This window comes from Benincasa hispida, chromosome 12 (assembly GCF_027475165.1).
Source record: "Benincasa hispida cultivar pf3 chromosome 12, pf3_genome.v1.1, whole genome shotgun sequence".
Classification (NCBI taxonomy): domain Eukaryota; kingdom Viridiplantae; phylum Streptophyta; class Magnoliopsida; order Cucurbitales; family Cucurbitaceae; genus Benincasa; species Benincasa hispida.
Genome location: NC_143489.1, coordinates 10385743 through 10407775, shown reverse-complemented (window position 1 = coordinate 10407775; position 22033 = coordinate 10385743). Strand labels below are relative to the sequence as shown.

Sequence of the window (22033 nt, the reverse complement as noted above, 5' to 3'; positions counted from 1 at the left end):
CCATTCCACTGTTTGGTTACATCATGCCAACTCAACTAAGATTTAATCTAATTTGCCATATAAAAATGGAAATTTAATCTTATTGTTCCACAGTAACAATTAACACGTGTTTGAGGTTTTTACAAAGTCGTAAGACCATGTATGACGATTAATGTCTAAATTATGAGGGTTTTTTTTTTTTCTTTTTTTTTTTTTTTTTGAACTTTTGATTCTTACATTTGGACAGTTGATCTCGATTGATGTCAACCAATTAGGCTTTTTCTACTCTTGATTCTCGTAGTTAGACCATTAATCTCTTGATTGGGTTTCCCATCTTCCTGGGTCAAGAAGGGTGGGTCAGTGTTTTGTTAGTGCCTTTTGAGATTTTGTTTCTTAAAGTAAAATTCAACCATCAATTCATCCAATTCAAGTTTAAATTCTAAATTTAAAATTGGCTAACTTATTTAAGAAAAATAAATGAAACCAAGATTATGCTAAGTGGGTGGCAAACTTTATGTGGAGATGAAACCTGCAAGCACGTTGAACCCAAAATTTGAAAGGCTAATATCCACTAATATAATATAATTCAAATTTTATTCCATAATTATATATTTTTTTTTTCCTTTGTCTCACAATTCATTCTCCATTCCCAATCTCCCACGTCTCTCAATCAACACAATTTCTCACCTTTTTTTTTTTTTTCAAAAGAGAATTTCTGAAAATTTCTTTATCTTTGTATTATATTTAAATTATACTACAGAACCCGTTCACAAATCTACAGGGCTGTACCAAACATACCACTAACTAAAAACGGTTTAATTTTTGTATTCTCTTTAAATTTTACATTTATGAATTGACTTCATAAAGTAGACAAGAAATCTTCGTGAGGGTCACGAAGGAGAAGATCCATTATTTGGTCGTGGTATAGAATATATAAGAGCCTAGCTGCGAGTTCCTAAGTCAATGAGCAAGAAAATAGGCTTCCGCTTAAACAACACATTGGCCTGAGAATAAATTGGCAAAAATGGCTTCTTCTTCAGGCTTCAACATCTTCTTGGTGGCATTGGTTTCGGCCATCTTCACCAGATCAACGCTCGCTGTGTTCCAACCGAGCCCGTGGAAGCTCGCTCATGCTACCTTTTATGGCGACGAAACTGCCTCCGAGACCATGGGTATGTGATTGTTTTTATAGGTTTAAATCTTATTTTGGTTTTCTTATATCGTATTAGTTTTTGTTTGTCTTTAGGTCTCTTTAGATAATGATCAATTTAGGTCTGTTTAGTAATGATTTTTTTAAAAAAAATTATGCCTATAGACACTACTTTTACCTCCAAATTTTTTTTTTTTGTAATCTACTTTTCACCAATAATTTAAAAAACCAAGTTAAATATTGAGAACTAAAAAAAGTATCTTTCAAAAAATTGTTTTTGTTTTTTGAATTTGGCTAAGAATTACTTAAAAATGATGCAAATCATGGTAAGAAATGTAAATGAAATAGATTTAATTTCTTTTTTTTAAAAAAAAAAACCAAATGGTTACGAGACTTAGTTTTTTGTTCCTTATATTCCTAAATTTTTATGTTCTAGTTATTCTTTCTCTATTAATGCTTTATAAAACCAAATCAAGTTATAAAAACTAAAAAAAATATTTTTAATTATTTTATTTTTAGAATTTGATGAGAAATTAAAGTATTTCTTTAAAAAAGGTGAAAATAAAAATTGAAAAATTGGAGGATACAAGTATAAATTTTAAAAACTAAAAATGAAGGTCCTGTTTGTTAACCATTTCATTTTTTTTTTTAATTTTTGGTTTTTGAAAATCAAGCCTATTTTCTCTAAACTTCTTACAATGATTTGCATCTTTTTTATGTATAATGGTTGAATTCTTAGTCAAATTCTAAAAACAAAGACAAGTTTTTAATAGTTAATTTTTTAAAATTTCAAAATTTATCCTAATTTTATAAACCATTGATAAAAAATAAATAATAAAAAAAAATTTAGAGGTAAAATAGACGTAGCGTTTATACACTTTATTTTAAAAAATAAAACAAAAAATCAAATGATTACGAAAGGGAGACTAAAAGAGTTGCATCAAAATGTTCATTCATCGGTAGTTTTAGTGCTTTCAAAATATTTAGTCCACTGGCATCCTTCTACCTTTGTAAATAACTATTTAGTTCAAATTTGTGTATTGTTGGGAATCCAAACAATGTCCCATGTCAGTTCGAGGAAGTGAAAAGTCATAGAATATAAGGAATAATAACATTTCATTTGGTGTGAGGGTGCAATATGAAAAGATTTGGATGGTTTAAAACAAGTAACTCTTTTTGTGTTGTTTTTTTCTTTTTAATTTCTTATTTAAATTTAAATGTAGATATTTTATATTAGATGAGCTAGGTTCATTATTTCATTTTTATCTTACTTTTTCAATTACAATTTGAGCCCACAATGTTACGCAATAAATTTTGTTACCATATCCCAAAATGTCATTTATAAAACGAAGAGAAACGTAACTAAAATGAACAAAAGATTGACGTTTTGTTTTACAGGTGGAGCTTGTGGGTATGGCAACTTGTTTACGAACGGCTATGGAACTGATACAGTGGCGTTGAGTTCGACACTGTTCAACAATGGCTACGCTTGTGGGACTTGCTTTCAAATCAAATGCGTGCAGTCGAAGGCGTGCTACGCGAATGTGCCATTCACGACTGTGACGGCGACTAACCTGTGCCCACCAAATTGGTCACAGAACTCGAACGCCGGTGGCTGGTGCAACCCACCAAGAGTTCACTTCGACATGGCCAAGCCTGCCTTCATGAAGATCGCTTGGTGGAAGGCCGGAATTGTGCCCGTTCAGTACCGCAGGTTAGTTGAGTTGAATTTTTAAGTTGTGTTAGAAAGATGCAAAAGATTACACATACCATAACCTTATTTAAAAATTTTGGACTTGATGGGAATATTTATATTAACTAAACTAAGTTAAAGACATTATAGCAACGACCAAAACAATAGAAGCTTATATTTTCGTCCCATGCTGTTTAACTAAAATTATTGACTCTCAAAGGTTTAAAGTTTGGTTCCTATGATATTTTGTGAAGTAAAGAAAAATATAAATTAAACTATAAACTTGGTTCCTATGATATTTTAAGAAAGTTATAATTTGGTCTCCATAGTTTAAAAAGTAGGATTCATCCCCATCGTTTCTATAATCCTCATAAAAAGTCCGTACAACACTTATGAGGGTATGTCAAACCATAAGTATGAAGTTTGAACCTTAAAAAATAAAGGGACTAAAATTTAACTTTTTTCAAATCATAGGGATCAAATTCATAATTAACCAAATAATAATAATATTAATATTAGACTATGAAATCTCAATTCAAATTAATGCTTGCAATATCATTTCGTTCCCAAGATAATAGTCTAGTTAAAACTTTCTAGTGCAGTCAGATGACATAGTTAAGTCATTTTCTCTCGACGATTCCTTTATAGCCTCTCTCATTAGTTCTAAAAATTGGGTTTTATTTTTTTATAAGCGCACAAGTGAAATAGAGAATTATAAGAAGGGTAATTACAGTGGGTAGCATTTTAAAAGCTAATAATTAAATATATAGCAACATTTTTAAAGAATTGCAAATACAACAAAATCTATCAACGATATACTCTTTGGTTGATAGACTACTATAAGCGAAATCGTCTGTCATCGATAAACTTTGAAAGTTGAATCCAAATTTTGCTATATCTGCAAATTATTTTACATTTTATTATATCTATCAATACTTTCGTCTTGATTGTTATATGTACCAGTACCCCTTCTTGAATCCACATCCAAGGGATATTACGAGGCAGCTACATTAATTAAAGGTGAATTTATTGTTTAATGTAGGGTTACATGTGTGAAGAAAGGAGGAGTTCGATTTAGCTTGCAAGGAAATGGATATTGGTTATTGGTGTATGTGATGAACGTAGGAGGAGGAGGTGATGTCTATTCAATGGCAGTGAAAGGAAGCAAAACAGGATGGATAACAATGAGCCATAATTGGGGAGCTTCATATCAAGCTTTTGCTTCATTGGGTGGCCAATCCCTCTCCTTTAGAATCACTTCTTACACAACAAGAGAAACCCTTACTTTATGGAATGTCCTTCCTTCAAATTGGCAAGTTGGGTTGACTTACAATTCTAATCTCAATTTCCGTTGACTTGTATTATTTTTTTTTAATTTAATTTCTTCCAATCTTCAGAGGATGATATCATATCAGTTTCTAGCTCTTTGGTTCTTTTTTGGCTTTGAAAATGAGCAGTTGATTGTTTGTTTTTATCAAGTATATTGTCAGCTTTGGTATATGCATGAAAGGGTGAAAGAGGCCTAAAGTTGGTGTTTTGTACTAATGGTAATTTATCTCTTTGTTAATTGAGATTTGTGTAAGCTATTTAGGTGACATGTCTCTCTATATTTATCTTCGTAATTATATAAATATTGTTCACTTTATATTTAAATCTTTGTGTCATCATGAGTTTGTTCTTTTCATTGTTGAGCAATACTAATGCGCGTTAGTGGAAATAAAGTTGTGCAAGTGCGCACAGTCAAATAATAAGTCATAAATATTTCATTATTTTCTCTCTACATGGATGAAGATCAGATTGTACCTTTATTCATAAACTTAACTTCATTGAATTCAACTCGTAACCAACATTGTGATTTTGTTAACTAAATGTTGAATAAAAAATAAATTTCATCATATTATACCATTGGAAAATTGCATTAGTAGCAAATTAAATATTAGATTTAGTTACTATATCATCAATCTTTTAAATTTTATAAGTATGGCAAAATATTGATGTAGAAAATAATAAGATATTTAAGTGAATTGAAACTTAAGGACGTTTAAGTAATTAAGCTCGATAACAATTTCGTAAATATATGGATCTTCCTCAACTTTAGAGCACCAATTGTGAAACACACAAGAGAGAAGAAATTGAGGCAGTCACATAATATGTTATAGAGAGAGAGAGTTCTACAGCCACGAGAGAGTGAAAACGAAGTTGCTAAGTCTGGTTGGGTCTCGGTGCAGGGACTTCGAACAACAGTGAGTATTTGGCGCTCGTGGTCATGGTTGAAAGGCATTTTCGGCGTGGGTGATCTCCAGTTTGCAGAGCCTTTTCAGTTGCGTGGGTTCCCGATGTGGAGGGATTTTGTTCGGTGGTTGGGTTTCATTTCAGAGACGTTTTTTGATGTGTTGTTCTGATTTTTTTAGTTCGATTTTTCTAATTTTTATTCATTACGTTTAGATAATTAACAATCCTTGATTTCTTCTTCCTTCTTCTTCTTGTGTATGAATATTTTTGCCTTAGTAATTTCATAAAAAGTAATCTGAAATCATGAAGTATTTTCATAAATTGTAGATTGTGGAAGAAGAAGTGTTGATTTTGTTGGATTTGAACAAAGAACAACATTACGATTTGAGATACGGTTCCCATGAGTTTTATTACTATTAACACATATTTTACTATTTTCAAGTGTAGAGCTTTTTGTTCTCCCTCTTGGGCTCTTTAATTTCAGCCAATTACAAAAGATTTTGAAAATTTGATTACTACGGATGAAGATAACTGAAACTAAGTAATTTGTTGAACCTTCTGAATTACTTTGTGTAACCAATGAAATGACTTCTATATTTTTTTCCTCTGATAAAATGTATCCATGTTTCTCCCTTGTAATAAACACTACTCAAAAGAGGCATATTTCGATTTTTTTTATCTAAGGTTATAAAAAACCTTTGAAAAATGTCACATTAATTGGAGGGATTTAAAATTCTTTGAAAAATATTTAGTCGAAGGTTATTGAAAACCTTTTGAAAAAGATATTATATTTATTAGGAATGTTCAAAAAATTCGATGACCCAAAAAAACCAATCAACCCAACCTAATTCATGCAGTTTGGGTTAGGTTATCTGTAACAACCCCACCTCCTAGGACTACTGAAAAGGGGGCGTTATTGCATGCATGCATATTCGTACCGAGGAAAATAAAGTAAAAATAAAATAGAATAACATGATTTTGAACTGCTTTAAGTATATAAGAAACTGTTCAGCCATTATCTCAAGATCTTAAATTGTTCGACCCGGGTACCATTTATCATGAAATAAATTATATATATATATATATAATAAAATCATAAATGTAATAAAATCAAAACATGAGAAAATATAAAGGTTCAAATGCGGAAGCGGTTTTAGTTCCTTTGGCACTGTCACAGATTCCTCTTGTCAGTCGCTTGAGTATCCTTTCCCTTACCTGAAAAAGAAATGAAGATAAAGGTTGAGTATAAAATACTCAGTAAGTGATTCCATTACCGGGATCAGGCTATGCATCCACGAGTAGAGAATGATGGTCCGTGGCTCATATAGCTACATCGGTTTTTTATGATGAAAGGAAAACCAAAAGGTGTACTGTCTTGCCTTGATACGCATGTCTAGCGGCCCGTAGGCACACCGTCAAACATGAAAATAACATGAACATGAACCCGTCGACTCACGCATGTCTAACGGCCCGTAGGTACACCGTCAAACATGGAAATAACATGAATGTAAACCTGTCGGCTCATGCATGTTTAGCGGCCCGTAAGCTCACCGTCAAACATGAAAAATAACATGAACGTAAATTTGTTGGCTCACGCATGTCTAGCGGCCCGTAGGCACACTGTCAAACATGAAACATGAAAAAAAAATAACATGAACGTAAATTTGTCAGCTCATGCATGTCTAGCGGCCCGTAGTCACAGTATCAAACATGAAAAATAACATGAACGTAAATTTCCTATTCCTCTTTCAAAATATATATACTTATATATTTTTCTTTAAGAAAAACTCCAACAAACAAATTTAATTATCTCCCTAGATAATCAAATCTCTAAGCGCAAGCCAAAATAAAAACTTAATTAATTCCAAATAATTAAATTATATTTTAGCTTAGCCAAATACATAAATCTCATATTCCAATTTATCCAAGTAGTCCAACATAAAAATAAAGCTTAATTACAAAAAAAAATCGGGGTGTTACATTATCAACTCATTTGGATTAGGTTCAAATAAATGAAAATTCTAAGGTTTGAGTTAGTTCATGGATTCACCTAATATAACTCGAACCAACCCGAATTTATTATTAACTTTAAAATATATTTTTTATTACTTATAACACAATTATTTATACCTATATTGATTTTAATTTTATTTAATTCCAATATTTTTTTGAATAATTTATTCTTCAACAACTATTAAAAGTAGTTTTTTACTCTTTAGAAAGAAAATTTTCACTATATAAATTGAAATGAAATTATTAATCTTAATTTAATATATGAAAATAATTAAATTAAATTTTTACATATTTACGTTTTGTTCTTTTTAGAACAATATTTTAAATAAATCACCCGATTAACCTGAACTAACCGAACCCAAATATTTCATAGTTGGGTTGGGTTCATTTTTTAATAAGGGTTATTTGAGTTGAAAAAATTTACAACCCAAACAATTGGATTGGATCTAAAAAGTCTTTCAACCCAACCCAACCCAATGCATGAACACCCCTAATATTTATCAAAGAACATTAAAAAAAACCTCTGAAACAATACTTCAAGTGCTTTAATGTCGGTTTAAAATTGACATTATAAGGGTATAATGTTGATTGAAAACCGACATTGAAGATCATGTTATAAAAGATCTTTAATGTCGGTTGTCTTTGATGTCGACTTTAAACTGACATTACAGATGACCAAGATTTCAATGCCAATTATCTTCATTGTCCGTTTTCAACTGACATTGAATACTATTTTCAATGTCGGTTTTTCACCTACTTTTAGTTAGTAATTGTCTGATATTAAAAGTCTGTCATCGTTTTATCATTGAAAAAATATATATATATATTTGTTGGTTATGCACATGTAAATTAATAATATTTCTCTTTTACATTTCTCTTTTACCTGTACATGCACAAAATAAAATCTTAATTGCTTTTACAAATCCTCACTAAGTCACAAATGAAAAATTGGATGATAATTTAACTTCAAAACAAGATAAAATACATTTTTCATCCAAATCAACTCCATATGGTTTCAACAACAAATCCCTATGCATCAACCATGAAGTATACATATATATTCTACATTGAACAAGTAGAGTATATGCTAAGTTGGACACAAGAATAGAATGCAAAATAAATGAATTACAAAATGGTTAAAATAACTAAAAATATGTTGAAGATAAATAAGGAGTGTTCAACGATGTTTTCTCAAGTTTCTCTCATGTCAATTTTTGGAACCTAGAGACTATTCTCCGACCTACAAAGTAGATAAAACGATAATTTTAACAAATAAGTAAAAAATAGAACATAATATTACCCTTAGTGAAGATAACAAATATATGCAAGCTTGCCAAACATAAAACTATGATGACAATGTAAAATAAACATTGAAATCTCATGTAATTTAGGCATATAAAATACAAGTGAGCCTTATAGTAATTACGAATGAGTATACATGACTTATAAGTATAGTTTTTATGTGAAAATCTTCCCTATAAACACTTCTACGAAAAGTACCAATTAAAGTACTTTAAAAACACCTTAAAATACTTTGAGTAGTCTAAAATTCTACTTGCCTAAAAAATACTTCACTACAACAAATATCTGCTAATACATTAGGTCTCATTGATATATTTGCAAGTGTGCCTATGTAATGTACATAAATCACAAGATTAAAGCAAGATCTAAAATCTCCTTTTTATGCCAATCAAAAGGCAGATCAGTGAATCACATCAACATAAGAATTAGCATAACGATGGATCCAAGTCAATAAACATTTCAGGTTAAATCGATAAAAAAGCATGGGCTCCAAGAATAATTAAGAGAAACTGCTATGTATTTCACAGAAAATAAAAGAGAAAAACAAGAGTTTTCAGATTTATTCTAATTTCTTAATCCACAAGAGTTTCAAACAGAGATGGAATGCAAAAGTCAAATAATCCATACCTTCGAACCGGAGCTCTATGCGCTGGAACACCTTGCAAATCGAAGACCATCCACGCCAAAAAAACTCCTTCTCAACCCCATGCCCATAGTGCTTATGGAACACTTCGTGAGCAACATAATATTGGGCTACCAACTACATCAAAGAAAGAGTTTCCGAGAAAGAAAAATACATAAATAGAAAATATATATTTTTATAAATGCGAACCTCCAAAGAAGGTTTTATATCCTAGAAAACACACATATTTTACACCAAAAAATTTCAAACAACATGCCACTCAGAAGTCAAATGGAAGCAAAAGCATAGGCCAAATCTTAAAGGTTTGCCTTAGTTGATACCATCTCTTATTGATTACAACTTACAAGCTTATGCTTCCATAAAGGTATCTAAACGGTTGGTATATTCTGCAGCAAGTAGAATCATAAAAGCATATACAAACAACTTATCAACTTGAGCAACTTAATGTTATCAATGAGAAGAAAAAAACTAATTAGAAACATAATAAATTATGCAAAAGGCATAACCATAAACAACAAATACTTACAAACTCACAGACACAAGAAACTAAACAAATTTATCTCCTCAAACAACTAAATTGTATTTTGGAATAGAAGAGAAAACTACTCATCTTGATAAGCAATACAACGATTCTCAATCCAAATTTCACTTCCTCAAACAAAAGTCAAATTTCTTGAAATCTATACCATCAAAACAAAGTAGAGATATTATAACTAATATGAACTCAATAGAAATCACAAACAACTTTTCAATCTGAGCAATAAAATGTTATCAAGGTGAAGAAAAAAACTAATAGCAACATAATAAATTGTGCACAAGGCATAACCATAAACAACAAAACTTACAAACATACAAACATAAGAAAATAAACAGTATAATTGTGCGTCAACTTCATTGTTCGTCCCCTAAAAATCCCACAAAGCCAACACACGAGTGATTTACAGACTCCTCAACTGACTAATGCCTAACAAGATCTAGTTACATCATTTAGGCTCAAGCAACTTTCTCCCAGTGAATTAGATTGGGAGATTATGCTTCCAATCAGCAGGAGATTTTAGATCATAATAAACATTAGCAAAAATTATGCAAAAGAAGAAATCTAATACTCCCACCGCAAAAAAAATTATAAACAGAACTCATTTTTCTTTTAACCTTAATGAGGTGGTTCACACTTTACACAACTAAAGCATCAACTTTCGCACCGACTATAAGCATCAAAGACATCGTAGCAAATAATAGACAAAACTCTAGAAGTTATTATCGATAGAATCCCAATTCAAGAAGTCGAGTGTTATAACAACCCAATCTCCCAACAATGATTGAGAAACCAAACACAAGAAAAGAAAACAAAATCCCCATATTGAATTAACTAAAATCAGAGGGAGGGGGTGAAGAAGCAACAGTAGTAGAATGCCACATTTCCCAAATCCTATCAAGTACACTATACATAGAGAAACAATTCTCCAAATCGTCACTGTCAAAACAAACAAACAGGCAAATAAAATGGAAAATCCTAAGAGAAAACACTATTGAAACATCATCAAGATTGTAGAAAAGTGACACAGAAACCCAGTAATGAAGACTAAAACAATGAGGAAAGAAGAGATTGGCATGAGAAGTTGAGAGAGAGGCCTGAAGAAGAATGTTTTTCATGAGAATCAAGGAAGCGAAGGTGTAGAAGGCGTGCACACACCATAAGCAGTGAGGGGAGGAATTGCGCGAGTGGTTCTTCGATTGGGAAATTAGGGTTTGAAATTCACCCGCCAATTGAGAACTATGGGGAAGAGTTCGTTCTTACCCAAAAATGAAAAACTGTGGAGGGTGGTTCTGTCTGACCGTGAGAGAGATAGAGAGAAGGGAAAGGAAAATTAAGGAGGAGGGTAGTGAAAGGGAAAACGTGAGAGCCTTGAGGCATAGGGGGAGGGAAAGGAAACTTAGGGAGGGGTTCTCAAATTTTTCTTCCATTTTTCAAAAAAGAGGGAAAACGAAAAGGGTTGAAAGTAATTGGTTTAAAACCGACATTAGCCTCATCTTTTATGTCAATTTAAAACCGACATTAAATATTTTTTTTTTTTTTTTTAAAAATGACATTATACAGTATTTAGTTTTTCCAACCAACATCAAAAGCCAAATTTCTTGTAGCGAAAATTATATACTTTCTATCGAGGTGATTTAAAATTGTTGAAAATGATCTATTCTTTATCGAAGGTTGTTGAAAATTTTTGAAAAAGATATTACATTTATCAAAGGAGTAAAAAAAACATTTGAAAATTATCTACTCTTTATCAAAGGTTATAAAAACCTTTGAAAAACATATTATATTTATCAAAAGAAGTTTAAAAAACCTTTGAAAATTATCTACTATTTATCGAAGTTGAAAGTTATTGAAAACATTTGATAAAGATATTATATTTATCAAAGTTTTAAAAAAATTTGAAAATTACATACTTAAAACCTTTGAAAATTTTATTATATATCGAAAGTTATTGAAAATCCTCGAAAAAGATATTATATTTATGAAAGAATATATAGAACCTTTGAAAAATATATTATTCTTTACGAAAGGAATATAGAACCTTTGAAAAATATATTATTCTTTATCAAAAAAATTTAAAAAACCTTTGAAAATATGTTATCCGTAATTAATTAACCTTTGAAAATAATATTTATTTTTATTGAAGTTGTTAAATATATATCTGATTAATGGCCACCAAAATTTTCAAAAACAATATATTATCGTTTATCAAATATTTTGAGAATTTGTATTATAGATTATATATATTTGAAACATTATATATATATATATTTTGGAGTTTAGGGATCTATATTTTCAATTGATTAAAAAATGAAAGACCTTATTTTCAAAATTACCAGTGTATATATATTATTATTAGTTTTTAATAATATTTCAAAATTATTAAAAATAAATTCTTCTTCATCCTTATTTCTTCGTCTTTTGTGCTAGGGCTTCAAAGTCATCATCGCACGTCCCTTTCTTCGCCCTTCAAAATCTTCACAAATCTATTTTTTCTTCCAATGTTTTACCATGATTCTTCTTTTTATATTTTGTAACTTCTCCTGTTGTTTTCATCGTTCGCTCATGTTTGCTTGATCAGCTAGCAAGGAGAATCTGAGAATTTGAAGACAACTGAATGAGGATTTGATTTCATCCATTAACAAGGAGGATTTTCGACAAAAGAGGTAATCACCAAAGTGACTTTATTTCTGATTTTCTTTGATAATAATTGTTTATTTGATTTTGTCAATAATGGGACGTTCATGATTAGGTCTGTTTGGTTTATGATGTTGTTTTCGATTGATTTTGTCTATGTTGTAGTTTTTGGTCGAATTTGTCTTTGTCTTCTCTCTATAAATTAAGGAATGATCATGTATCACCTTTCAATGGCTCCCATAGTTACGTAGGAGGAATTCTCAAGTTGCTCGAACCTGGTGAGAGGAATTTTCCTGGTCGAATAATGGGAAGCGGGCTAGTCCTCGAAAATGTCCGTTCCTTTGTCGTTGGGCCCAAAATCTTCCTTGTTGAGACTTAACTTGTAGTCTTGTAAGATTGCACTTGAAAAGATCTTTAGAGGAAGAGATGAACCCGTCGCAGCAAATTTCTCCGATTCACACGATTGTCAAGAAGAAAAGAATTATTTTCATTTTTGTATAAGAAATTGGACCTGGGTACCGATTCTAGAGTTATTTGAATCCAGTGGGGGATGATCTCTTTAGTCCTTTCAAAATTGGAACTATCCAACCGTTTCCTTCTACACTTGCCTCGGCTTCCGGAGTAACACTATTTTCCACAAAATTATAGAGAACCAGCTGCTTAGAGAATGAGAAACCAGCAGGGTAGAGAGAGAGGGAGAGAGACTTACAAAAGGAGTTTGTTATCTCTACAACAGTTTCCTTCCAAAAGCATTTATCAATTACACATTGCCTGGAAGATTACCAAAATTTAGCTCCAGCTATTTGACTCATTATGATCTTAAAGACATCAGATTTTCAATATGAAAAGGAAATTGTTCATCTATTCCATTCACAATTGTTTCTTTCATTTCCTGTGAAGGAAATTATGAATCATTTTTCCACATTCCTCCAATGTTGATGTTTGATTCTGATATTTTTATCTGCTGAAAGTATTTCTTTTTCATATTAATTACTTTACTGTTAGCTTTTCTTTGTCAACATGTTAGAGAAGATGTTAAAACTTTCTCCATAATTTGTAGGTATTGGCCTTTTTATAACTTGTTTCTTAGTTCTAGCTTGTTTGCTGTGTTGCTTCTGGCATTACCTTTTTATTTGTATTTCATTTGATTGATAACTACCATATTGTGTTCCTTATAATAGATTTTTGCCAAAAAGATTTACCTTTTTAAGTGATGCATTCTGTTCATGTGATGAAGTAATAATGCTTATGAGATTAAACGCTTAGTTTTCTTTAGTCAAACTCAAATGCAAATTTGACCAAAGTTCTTGGTGAGTTCAGGGTCGAATGCAAGGATTGCTTGTAAGCACGCAATGAAACTAAAAATATGATCTTAGCATGAGTTTAAAATGTTCAAAGGAGTGATGGAATAAGCAAACTTAAACCTAAATATGCGATGGGGATTGTGTTTAAAATGAAGTAGTGTGAGTTGGATAACAGTTATGCGATAGGAGGGTTGAGAAGAATTTTTACTAACATTTTCTAAACATTTAGATGAAGTATGCGATCAAGCTATACACTCAATGTTATGACCAACACTTCTCAGTGTTCTTTGCTACATTATCTTATCCCTAAGATGTATGCGATAGGTGTAATATGCAGAGAATGTACTTATTTCTAAGGAACATTTTCTCTCGTTTTATGAAGTCTTAATCTAAATTCTTTCAAACATAGATTAGCTTTACTTAGAATAATTTCTCCATTAATTTAAGCAACAAATATAAGCATGCATAAAACAAGTTGATCGCACGATTCCTCCAGTTATTTAGTTGTGTTAGCTACAATCTTCTCAACCCATCAAGGCTTGTTTTACAACTGCTTCCTTAGATAATCGAACAATATTATCTTCTTCTTTCTCTAGAGTTCTAAGCTCTCACCAAGGAGTTTCTATGGAAGATTGATAGGGGTTTCAAGCAGAATCTCTTCTCAGGGTGTTCTTCTCATCCCTCAAAAGGAATCCCCAATATATGGCACGATGTATATTCATTAACTCATTCTGCATGGCATTTGCAAGGGTGTTTATAGGCGTTTGCGAGCACTTCTTTTCATAAGCTCATGATTGCATTGATGGGGCGTATTAAATTCCATATCTTGCCGCGCCGTTGTTGGGTTTTATGTCCTAAAACTCGCAGCTCGTAGTTTGTAAAATTAAACATATTCTATTATCAATAAAGATGTTATTTCACATTTCTTCCATAAAGTTATTATTGAATCTATTAATTGCATTCATAAAGTCTAAATCCAATAAATTAAAATCCGTAACTATTACATGAATACTTGAACTTTATGTAGAGTCATAAAGATGATCAAAGTTTGAGTAAATAGCCAAAATGGTCTATGGTACATGATTAAGGTTGGGTACCTTATTCTAGTAACACTATTGGATGTAGTCAACTATGTAGTTGTTACAAGTTATTATAAAGATACTACAAACGATGTGATCCAGATTCGATCATGTATTGGCATGAGAAGTGGGAGCATCCTATGTGCATAAGATCAGACCAAAAAATAAATCATTCTTAATATATAATGCTGTTTACTATTTATGACTGACTATTTCGCTTAAATGACCTAGGTAACTTGATCTTAATCCTGAGATAACTATGATTATCCTTAGATTTGCATGGGTTAGGGTTGGCTCAACAGCGTTGGCTCAATAAGCCTCCCATTTTAGGGATAAGACTGGGTAGATAGTTGGGGACATAGGGTGCAAGACAGAATTTATGTCTACCCAATTTAAAGATAGGAGAAAAGTTGTTCTTTTAAGTATTGTATTTAGGTCTTGAACAAGAGGCGCCACCCTCTCACTCACACGAAAAGGATCCAATTTATTGATTAATCATAAACCAATTATTCATTAGAGGAACGATAGGAACTTAAGGAACAAGACGTAATATCAGGGGTAAAACTATTGACCCAGTCGTTATTACGAACAACCTGTGAAGGGTCGACTCACGCATATTGACCCAACCCTAAAGTTTCGCCCCAAGCAACCAATTCGAAGGGAAAAAAATGATTGGGGTAAAAATTAAAGTGACTATCCATTTTTTGAGTTCACCTTGATATTGACCAACTACTAAAACCCATCCGAAGGGGACATTCTCAAGGCACCATGAGGGAGTGCAAGAATGATCTAACTGTGCAAACCAATGAAGGAGACTGCAGGACGTGTTGACATTCACCTTTCACCCACTTACTATAAATACTCTCCATCCACCTTGATATGGACTCATGCAAACACTATCTGCAAGGGATGCTCCTAGGGCACCACGAGGCCAAGCATCAATCTCACGGCGTGAACATTTAGGGAGAAACGTGAGTGGAATCATTGACATATCATATATATCTCTTCCTCCCATTGAGTATTTTATGATCTAGGGTTTAGTTTACTTAGAAAAAACACGACTAAAGATTTTAACTAAATGACTTTGTAGATTTGCCCAAGAGTAACATTTACCTTGGAAAGTTGAAACAACTTTTGGTCATCATTCATTAAACTCTTTAATGAAGTCTTTGATCAATGGTCGCATGCTTGTAGAAAATCTATCTAATTCATTTTTCCCGGTAGGTTTCTAGGTAGGGATGTTCCGTTTTCGTCAACTTAAGTACCCCAGCTTAGACAGAACCCGCCTTAGACAAAAGGTCCCTTATAGATAAATTTAATACAATTTTAATCTTTTATGCCAATCAATTTAATCCTATTAAAACGATTCAAAAGATTAAGCTTAGGTATCTAATCTCATTAGAACCTTGAACTTAGGTCTATCTCAATCCAATTTTAAAACCCTTTTAAAACATGAGTTTACCTAAGTTCCCATGCAACTCTTTTTTATGGATTTTAGTTCTAATTTCCATTATAACGCTTATAACAGAAACAACAGAACCATCTACAACGCGAAGCAAACACATACAAGACATTCATAACGTTTAATAAATCAGCCTAAGAGTTATTTTATGCATGCAGTAAACATATTCATGCATCATCCATCATGAAATATAAGAGTTATATTATAACACTTATAACACTTATAACACTTATAATATATGATGCACATGCTTCTCTTGTAATTTCATCATGCTATAAACTATATTAACACACTTATAATATATGATGCATGAATAATTGCATAACCTAAGGTGGGTTTCAAATCTATATGTCATACACTATGGCATATAAACCAACATACATCACATGTGTATTAAACCAAAGTTGATGAATCGGGATACTTAACCTCAAAATCCTCAATACTAAAGCTAACTATTACAAATAGCAAAAAGTCTCTGGTTCAAATAGGCGAACCGGGTCTTGAACCGTCCGGGTGAAGAAACACGTCTCCTTTGATCATGTAACAAACTCGATCGTGTACATGAAAGAGTAAATTCTTTACTCAATCGTTTACTAATACTTCTTGAGCTTTAACAATCATTTAGCAACGATCGTGTACCTTTACTATATGATGAAGCATGAGGTACACGATCGTGCAGTGCGCATCTTGCAACACAAGCCTTAAGTGATCATTTAAATGACAACGATGCGGCTACACGATCGTTTAGTGCGCGTGCCTTTTATTAAACAATGAGAATCAAATGCTCTTTATGCGATCATTTACCTCCAGCGTCCACGCGTTCGAGCAACAAACGCTATGCGATAGAGTAAACGCTTAATCCCATCATTTAGCATTAGCTAAATGATCATTTAGTAAATATTACATGATCGCGTAGAACTTTTCTACACGATCGTTTAGTCAAACCCCAATGATTGTTTACCTGAGGCTACACAATACGACCAACCTTTGGTCTTCTTCCTCGATGAGAATCACATCTCCATGCTTTGAAACTTCATCACGAACGACTCAACAAACTCAAATACTTTGAATTACAGACTCGATTGCTTGTTAATTATGTCAAAAAACGCAGGGGTCCTTATAAATTAACACTTTGTAATTGAAAAGAAAGCTTTAAACAGAGGCAATTAACCCGTAAACATTCATCAACACATCCACAAACGCATTTAACCGTTAAAAGCAATGCAGAAAACCCACCACAACTATAAAAGAAGTTCAAAACAGAAATGAAATTTGGAATATCAGAACAACCTGACTCTCATACCAATTGAAGGAAATCAAGCATGAGGATTTCTATGAGCAGTGGAAGGATCGTTTCAAATTCCATTCGAAATTGAACATAAATAATCACAGTCTTAAAATGGAAACTAATAGGTCATGCACAAAAAGAAATTACAACATGCTAAACGATCGAATCAAGGGATAACTTTGAAGAATCATTCTTCAAACTCCCTCGATCAATCTACAAGCATCCTCAACAACACAGCCCTCAAACGCAACGACCGGTGCACAACATGAACACAATGAACACAACGATCAGCCTCCACGAACCAATTGAGTTACACTCGATTGATGAAGTGAGTGAGGACACCACCACAATGGTTACCTTTATATTCTCGGTGTTAGAATACAGGAGTTGTGGGCTCTGTATGAACTTGGCTGGAGGGAAAGACTGAAGGACAACAATCATATAGACGATCGAGCAAGTGGGAAATAGGAAGTTGTCTATCGTATAAATGATATGCTTGATCGTGTAGTAAATGTCAGCCTATCGTATAGACAAAGCCATGCGATTTTTAGCTACAATTAGCTGAACGACTATCGTATAGTCAATGCTCCACCATCGTTTAGTCTTTGCACAACTATTGCTTAGTGAAACACTTTCACTTGATAGCCTTCTTCGTCAGTTATTTTTGAATAAAGTAACAACCAACATTTTAGGAAAACATTTTTCCTTTTATCCGGTTACTATAAAACCACCAATAACCTCTCACTCAATTGGTTATTAGAGGAAAAAAAAATCAACTTATTATAAATAAATATGATAATCCACTTACCATATTATATTTATAACATATAGTTTTAATATTTTATCTCATGAAATATACAAACCATAGTTATTTTTCTATTTTATGCTGCTTAATGTAAATCATATTTACATTAATCTTCACTTGATGTATCTTATACATCACACCAATTATATCATATACAATTGAATTTCCTCATGTTAATTTGAACAGTTCAAATCAACTCCAAGAATTGATTCTTAACTTGAATTCATTGAGCTACCAAGGGGACCTTATTGACCTGTAGCTTGAAGCTCCAACGTTACGTGAATAACTGACTAAACTCTTTAGTCACGAGATTCACCATCTGTTAACTGTCGAACACTCTTCTAAAGATTGATAGCTGCACTCTCCTCACTATAGATATATTTTTGTGTCCATATCAACCAATCAACAGTGTGATAACCCTTCACAGATCTCTCATAAGTACAGTTAGGCCAATTTACCGTTTTGCCTTTATAGTTAGATCAAACTTCTTTAGTACCACTGATTTCTCTAATGAACAATAAGTCATAGTTCTACTATGACTTGATCATCTCTTTCAAAGAGAGGATGTGACCACTATGTTCAAGACCCAGAATCAGCCCTTAAAGGAGCAATCTATCTACTTACACCTGCTCCGGAGAAGGAGTGAATTCCGTCTTGTGTAACTGAGTTTTCAGCTCCCTAATCAGACAAATCCCCAAAAAGGTAGGCTTGTTGAGTTGACATTCTGGCCACTCTCACTCATAGTAATCAAATGACTGCGCTCATAGGTAGGAGTTCCCAAAACACTCAAGATTAAGGTCATGTCACCTATGGTCAATCATCTTGTGGTCCAGTCTTATACAAACTCTTTATATATGACACACCCGCTCGCAAGTGAACTCCTACCATTTGTAGTACTTTACAACACTTGTAACATCTACAAAGTGGGTCGTATCCGTAATGTTACTAGGATAATGTATCCCTCCTTAATCCGTATACTACAGACCTTTTAGGTTATTACTTAAAGCATGATACACTTGTATATCTTATCTACATGCTTAAGTTTACATACAATAACCACGGGTCTTAATTTATTGGATATGGTAAATGCAAATAAAATAATTCTTAATTTATTAATTAACAATGTGTATAAAGTTTACAAACTACGAGATTCTGGGAGAATTAGGACACCAATCCCAACATGACCTCCATTCGGAAAGTATTTGCATAAGTATGGATTCCAGTGAATAAGGGGAAGTCGTTCAAACATAAATCAAATATATAATACATAGATTTCAACTTTCACATCTCCATATAATTCACACCATGAGATTCATATGATGCTTTGTGTCACTCTAGAAGTGACCTCCATTTGGAAAGTGTTTGTATGAGTCAATAACAAGGTGAATGAGGGAAGTAGTTCATAGTAAGAGGGTGAAGGATATGTGTCAACGTGTCCTGCGATCTCTTCCATTAGTTTAGACCGTGAGATTCTTATGTTGCATCTGCTTGTTTGCTTTAGTCGGCCCTTGCTAGTCGTTTAACGACGACTATCCCCTCGGACGGTTGTAACATAGAATTTAGAACAACTCAAACTCCAGAAATTGATAGGATTTCTTAGGTTCATTCCCAACCTTGTCTCTCCATTTCGGTAGCATAGTTGGGGTCGACCTCTAAAACAGAGGGTTACACTTACAGAATCACTAAAGTGTTAGTAATTTCTTATCGAAATGGTAACTAAACGACTATAGAAATAAAAGTTATTCTGGAAATAGTGTTTGGTCAAAATTGTTTTTCTTTAGTTAAGGACTATTTGACTGCCCCTTGATAACGGGCATAAATGCACGTTATTACAGCGGAAAGTTATAAAACAATGTAGGATTGCGTTGATAAAAATATACAATATTACGTCCAAAAACATTAAGTTCTCAACATTGTGATTGCATGCGTCCATCACATTAAAACAGCTAACTTATGTGTTTTTGTGCAGGAAATGCGTTGACGCAAGGTGGAAATGCTATCCAAAGAAATTAATGTCCGAGCGCATTAAGAGATTGCGTTCATGCAAGGCTATGCGATCATTTGCGCTCCCAAATATCTACTAAAGAAGGTTGCCGCATAGAGTCGGTGCATCATGGTGGGCGCATCTGGGTGAAAAGCGTAATAAATCATGATGGGACAGAAAGCTGATGACGATCGATTCCAAATTAAGTTGACAAGACGTTAACGACCTATTGTAGCAAGTACACTCAATTTTTCGGTGACAAATATTGGGCGCATCAGAAAGAGAATTAATGTCATCCCATCAGTGCCATCATAAGAGAGAAGAAGCCTTCACCCCGAATCTCTATAAATACCGAAGGCCATATTCAGTGAAGGAGTTTGTTCAGTTAGATAATTTTTCCTATAGATAGAAGTAGCCTTGTTCATAGTATCTTTTACTTAGAAGGCGGAAGCGAGTGAAGGGAGATTATACCGAGAGATCGTTTCGGCGAACTTGGAAGAGTTTCAGAAGCGTCGAAACTAGAGAGAGCCAACTCTCGCGAAAGCAAAGAACATCTTTTGAGCAGAATAGAGATAACAGTGTAAAAGCCTTGGGAAGCAAGGAATTGCTACCAGACTCTCTTCCCTTATTTTCCATTATCATTTTGTACTCTAAACTTATTTATATAAATGGAAATTGCATCTTTATATCTATTCACTCTCTGTACAATACGGATGAGTAGCTAAATCTGTCGAATGGGTTGAGAAGCACTTAGCTAGCATAACTGGGGATCTTCATTCTATGCGATTATCTTGTATTATATATGCGTCATTCTTCCATTAGAGATATTCGGGAGGGTAGTCTAAGGATAAAATCTAGGCATGGAAAAGTCAGGTTAGAATCTAGGCTCGGGAGAGTTAGATTAGAAACGGATAATCAAGAGACGAAGCTTAGGAATAAGCTCTATTTGCTATTAACGCATCGAATGTATCCTAGAGATAGGTTATGATTGTATGCGGTCACCTTTTCCTTGTGTGAATCTTGCATCATTGCATAGGCAAGAAGTAGAGACTTAGGAATAAGCTCTATAGACACTATCGCATTCATCGCATGCATCCTAAAATTAGGAGCCACTGCATTTGCATTGGAAAATGATTTTTGATCGCATAGTTTGACGCATTCTCAGAAAATGCTAGCTAAAGACCTTCTCAACCCATTCTGTCGCATACTCAGTGCATCTGTCGCATAATTACTCTTATCTCAAATCCGTCGCATACTTTTTATACTGTAAACAACAAACTAACCAATTCTTAATTTATTTGTTATTGCAAAGTGATCTAAAAATTACCTCCGCATATTGTTTTCCTTAGTCCCTGAGTTCGACCTTGGTCTTACCAGGAAACTCAGTAGGATTTATACTTGGGTCTTGCTGAGAAAACTTGTTTGCACAACACATTTTCCATCAACTCAATGCCTACCATTATTTTATCGCATAAAATAACGCACCAAGTTTTTGGCGCCGTTGTTGGGGACTTCAGTAATACAATGTGCTAACGGTAATTTTTTTATTTTCTTTGCAGCTTTCAATCTCTGGCAAATTACGACCCAGAGATTGAAAGAATGTTCCGACGAAGACTGAGAAACAACCGCCAACAACAAGACAGAACTCCAAGAATGGCAGAACAATCGCAAGAGAGGGCCGCAAACGAAATAATATAATGGCCAACCCCATCCTCCTGGCGAATGATCGCAATAGACCCATTCGGGACTATGTGTCACCCAACCTATATGATTTCTCCCTAGGAATCATGAGGCCAGCGCTGGATGGATCGAGGTTTGAAATGAAATTGGTTATGTTGCAGATCATCCAAACTTTTGGACAGTTTGGTGGAAGGCGTGGCGAGGACCCACACGCCCACCTCTGGAGTTTCATCAAGATCTGCAACAC

General features: G+C 33.3%; 1 protein-coding gene and 3 long non-coding RNA genes across 4 annotated transcripts; 2 read left to right on the top strand and 2 right to left on the bottom strand.

Moving 5' to 3' along the window:
* Positions 1-941: 941 nt before the first annotated feature.
* LOC120068305 (expansin-A7-like) lies at positions 942-4475 on the top strand. Its single transcript, XM_039020026.2, has 3 exons — positions 942-1151; positions 2528-2843; positions 3865-4475. Exons 1-3 carry the CDS (start codon positions 1004-1006, stop codon positions 4175-4177), a joined length of 777 nt encoding a protein of 258 aa, XP_038875954.2. The 5' UTR covers positions 942-1003; the 3' UTR covers positions 4178-4475.
* Positions 4476-6106: 1631 nt separating this feature from the next.
* On the bottom strand, positions 6107-7337 carry LOC150031756 (uncharacterized). Its single transcript, XR_016525152.1, has 2 exons — positions 6434-7337; positions 6107-6269 (listed from the first exon to the last, which is right to left on the bottom strand). It is a non-coding gene; the product is annotated as an uncharacterized LOC150031756 (long non-coding RNA).
* Positions 7338-8026: 689 nt separating this feature from the next.
* LOC120092817 (uncharacterized) lies at positions 8027-11007 on the bottom strand. The gene is made up of 3 exons (XR_016525151.1): positions 10706-11007; positions 8997-9692; positions 8027-8307 (listed from the first exon to the last, which is right to left on the bottom strand). It is a non-coding gene; the product is annotated as an uncharacterized LOC120092817 (long non-coding RNA).
* A 901-nt stretch (positions 11008-11908) lies between these two features.
* LOC150031755 (uncharacterized) lies at positions 11909-13282 on the top strand. The gene is made up of 2 exons (XR_016525139.1): positions 11909-12213; positions 12350-13282. It is a non-coding gene; the product is annotated as an uncharacterized LOC150031755 (long non-coding RNA).
* Positions 13283-22033: the final 8751 nt, after the last annotated feature.